Source organism: Musca vetustissima, unplaced genomic scaffold (genome assembly GCF_032173495.1).
Source record: "Musca vetustissima isolate MV318-11 ecotype Yass unplaced genomic scaffold, APGP_CSIRO_Mvet_v1 utg87828, whole genome shotgun sequence".
NCBI lineage: Eukaryota > Metazoa > Arthropoda > Insecta > Diptera > Muscidae > Musca > Musca vetustissima.
In genome coordinates this window covers 40270-44121 of record NW_026882903.1, presented here as the reverse complement: position 1 = coordinate 44121, position 3852 = coordinate 40270, and the positions used below count along the sequence as shown (strand labels likewise).

Below are 3852 nucleotides of genomic sequence, written 5' to 3'. Positions count from 1 at the left end.
ATAGATGAAACTACCGACTACGCGACAGAATAACCATTAGAATATTTGTGGGTGGCCGACCTTCGTCTCGAGCTTTACAACAACAGGCTGATAGTTTTTTATTTGTAATTTAGTTTTAATATTTGCCGGAACATGACATAAATTATTATACTTCAATTCTTATTTGACTAAATAAAATTTAAGAGCTAATACATTTATTGAAAGTTTATTAACTTGGTATCAAAGCCATCGAAGTATGAATGTTCTAGTATATCCTTTGCAGATATACGATGAACTGGGTCATATATAAGCATTTTTTGTATAAGATCGATACCATCGCTGTTCAAATTTTTCAGTTGATTTGGCAATTGATTAGTTGACCAACAGGGGAATGTATTTTTATAGTCAGGAAGTGATGTCACTCCGGGCCATATTTCTTCTGTTGGCGTCTTCAATATTCTATAAAATACACGTAATTATTATCCAGATTAAAATATATTATAATTATGTAAATAATTACCTGAACATTCTAAATAATTGATCAATTTCAGAGTCTCCTTGGAATAATGGCTTTCTAGTAGCCATTTCGGCAAATATGCATCCAATGGACCAAATGTCTACCGGGCAGGAATACCGGGGAGACCCTAAGAGAACTTCTGGTGCACGATACCAAAGTGTTACAATTTCATGAGTATATATGCGAACTGGAATACCAAACGAGCGGCCAAGACCAAAATCAGCTACTTTTATTATTCCGTTTTTATCTATTAACAAATTTTGAGGTTTTAAGTCGCGATGCAACACCCGCCTTCGATGACAAAAAAGAATCGCGCTCGTTATTTGATAGAGGTAGCTTCGTACAAGATCGCTGTCTAATGGTTTTTCAGGAGGCAGTGAATCCATATATTTTTTTAAGTCCATGGATAAAAATTCAAAAATTAAGTATAACCGATTTTCTTCCATTAAAACGTCCTCAAGGCAGACAATATTAGGATGTTTCAGCTCTTTCAAAAGGGAAATTTCTCTGAAAAAATATTTTGTTTAAGTAATGTATATATATTCAATGTCGGAACAATGTTTTAACAATGTACGGTTAAAAGCTAATACCATTTTACCAAAAACATCGGAAATTTGCAGTTTTACCTGCTACTTTTTTTTTAATTTGTCTTAGAAGGAACAACGTCAACAACTAGCAAGATATTACAAAAAACTATCAGCTCCTAGAAAAGAACGCTTCAAAAATGCTAGTTGAAAAAATGTAATTATAAATTCCATATCACATAAGACTTCCTTCTTTTAATTAGAAGGAAGTGTTGGTGGCCGCATTCGGCCGGGGATTTGAGACTTTCTCCCATGTACACCTTGTGTCCCAAAACATTTCCTTTCTAATCAATGCCATTAATCTTTAAAATGATAATGGAAACCCATATCTAAGGAGGTATAAACTTCGATCACCAAATCACATTTTTTTAATAAAGACTTCAAATTGATACCCAGGGTCCCAAGGCCTACATATGGTAACATTTTCAAAACTATCCTCGATCGGACTTTAAGATAACATGACTCTAAACTTGTCTCGTTCCCAAAGAGAAATACGTTTTTGTATTATTTGTATTATTATATATTTTATGTTATTCATAACAAAAACTGCAATTGTATTATATATTCACTACTTTCGTTTTGCGAAGTTTGCCTACCTTATAGCAGTCGATGGTATGCCTTCATCATCAGACTCCAAACGAATTTTTTTCATAGCAACGATTTGCCCCGTAAGTCTATTTCTGCCTTTATAGACCACACCATAAGTGCCTTCTCCTATTTTCTCAATTTTCTGAAAATCTTCCATCTTCACAAATTGTTTTCTTTTAAACAACTGTATTGCGCCAAACCTCTTTGCTTATAACAAGCAAATTAAAAATGGCTTCATGATAGGTTACTAGATTGCGATATCAATTAAAAGTTATTCGGTATTTATTTGCAGTTATACGGTGTGTTCACATAATTCAATTCATCGCACAAATATTGAGATCCCCTAATTGTAGCATCTGTAGATATAACTTAAGAAAAATGTGGATCAACAAATATAAATATTTATAACATTGCAAGTTCGGATTAAAAAATACTTATTCTTTACATAGAATGTATATTTATATGTAATTATGAATAGAATTGTCCATCATAAAATATTTAAAATCTTTTAAAATTATACATTTTTAATTTTTTACAAAAAATATGCCAATCGACATGCATAAAATTTTATGGAATTTATTTTTCCAACAATTTGAAATTGATAGATGAGTTCCAAATTTATCGGGATTGGTGTTGAGAGTTTCTCTCTCTCAGTGATAAATTGTGAATTGTGTTGGAAAACATTACCAAAAGTAGGAACAAAAAAGTACGAAAAGGTACCTAAAATTCTACTTCAAATGATAATAAATCATAATTATCGAGATATATTGGCCATTATTTATACCAGTTATTTGCATTAATAATATATTGTATAATTTAAGCGTAAATGTATTCACGAATAATAAAAAAATCTAATTTTTGTTTTGGTACGCTTATGTCAATTCGTACCTTTTATGGACAAAAAGTACGCTTGTTACAAAATTAAAAATAGCGCAACTCTAATTACTCTCTCAAAAGAGAGAAACTCTCAACACCAATCCCGATAAATGTAAAAACCCGCATATACAGACCTGCGTGAAGTTAGCAACGTTGCTAATTTTCGATAACAACATTTTTAACAAAACTACAGGGTGATACAGAACGACCAAATTTTACATTTAGTACCTTTTTTGCAACTGTGATAAAAATAAATAAATAAATTTAAATAAAAAATAAATTTAAACACAAAAATTATGAATGAATATAACGAAAAAATTTACTAATATTGTTGTATAATTTATTTTATGGTGTCCATTTACAGATTAATCTGTAATATTCCAGTAACAGCAGTTATAAATATGACAAATTTTTAGTTTGGAGGCTACTACTTCTAAGGTCAGAAATCTGGATCTGGAAGCTACAGTATAAAAACGTACACCATAAACTCGATGTCTAATGAAAGAGGAGATCCTCACGAGCAATTTGGTGTATTGCATGAGCTCCTAATCAGTTTTTCGTTGAACAAAGTTTCCAATTTTCTGGTTTCCAACTGGTGGTCAGGACAGAAAACTGGATCTGGAAGCTACAATATAAAAACGTACACCATAAACTCGATGTCTAATGAAAGAGGAGATCCTCACGAGCAATTTGGTGTATCGCATGAGCTCCTAATCAGTTTTTCGTTGAACAAAGTTTCAAATTTTCTGGTTTCCAACTGGTGGTCAGGACAGAAAACTGGATCTGGAAGCTACAATATAAAAACGTACACCATAAACTCGATGTCTAATGAAAGAGGAGATCCTCACGAGCAATTTGGTGTATCGCATGAGCTCCTAATCAGTTTTTCGTTGAACAAAGTTTCAAATTTTCTGGTTTCCAACTGGTGGTCAGGACAGAAAACTGGATCTGGAAGCTACAATATAAAAACGTACACCATAAACTCGATGTCTAATGAAAGAGGAGATCCTCACGAGCAATTTGGTGTATCGCATAAGCTCCTGCTCGTGAGGATCTCCTCTTTCATTAGACATCGAGTTTATGGTGTACGTTTTTATATTGTAGCTTCCAGATCCAGTTTTCTGTCCAGACCACCAGTTGGAAACCAGAAAATTTGAAACTTTGTTCAACGAAAAACTGATTAGGAGCTTATGCGATACACCAAATTGCTCGTGAGGATCTCCTCTTTCATTAGACATCGAGTTTATGGTGTACGTTTTTATATTGTAGCTTCCAGATCCAGTTTTCTGTCCTGACCACCAGTTGGAA

The 3852-nt window shown here is 32.9% G+C and overlaps 1 protein-coding gene across 1 annotated transcript; it reads right to left on the bottom strand.

Moving 5' to 3' along the window:
- Positions 1–192: 192 nt before the first annotated feature.
- LOC133329617 (cyclin-dependent kinase 1) lies at positions 193–1828 on the bottom strand. Its single transcript, XM_061538089.1, has 3 exons — positions 1677–1828; positions 500–1003; positions 193–438 (listed from the first exon to the last, which is right to left on the bottom strand). Exons 1-3 carry the CDS (start codon positions 1823–1825, stop codon positions 195–197), a joined length of 897 nt encoding a protein of 298 aa, XP_061394073.1. The 5' UTR covers positions 1826–1828; the 3' UTR covers positions 193–194.
- Between the last annotated feature and the right edge of the window lie 2024 nt (positions 1829–3852).

Bases quoted from the DNA above. Each gene is read 5' to 3' on its own strand.
- LOC133329617 (XM_061538089.1), bottom strand. From the start codon at position 1,825: ATGGAAGATTTTCAGAAAATTGAGAAAATAGGAGAAGGCACTTATGGT. The intron at 1,004-1,676 runs GTAGGCAAACTT...ATATTTTTTCAG, and splicing joins ATACCATCGACTGCTATAAG to AGAAATTTCCCTTTTGAAAG. The intron at 439-499 runs GTAATTATTTAC...TGTATTTTATAG, and splicing joins CAATTATTTAGAATGTTCAG to AATATTGAAGACGCCAACAG.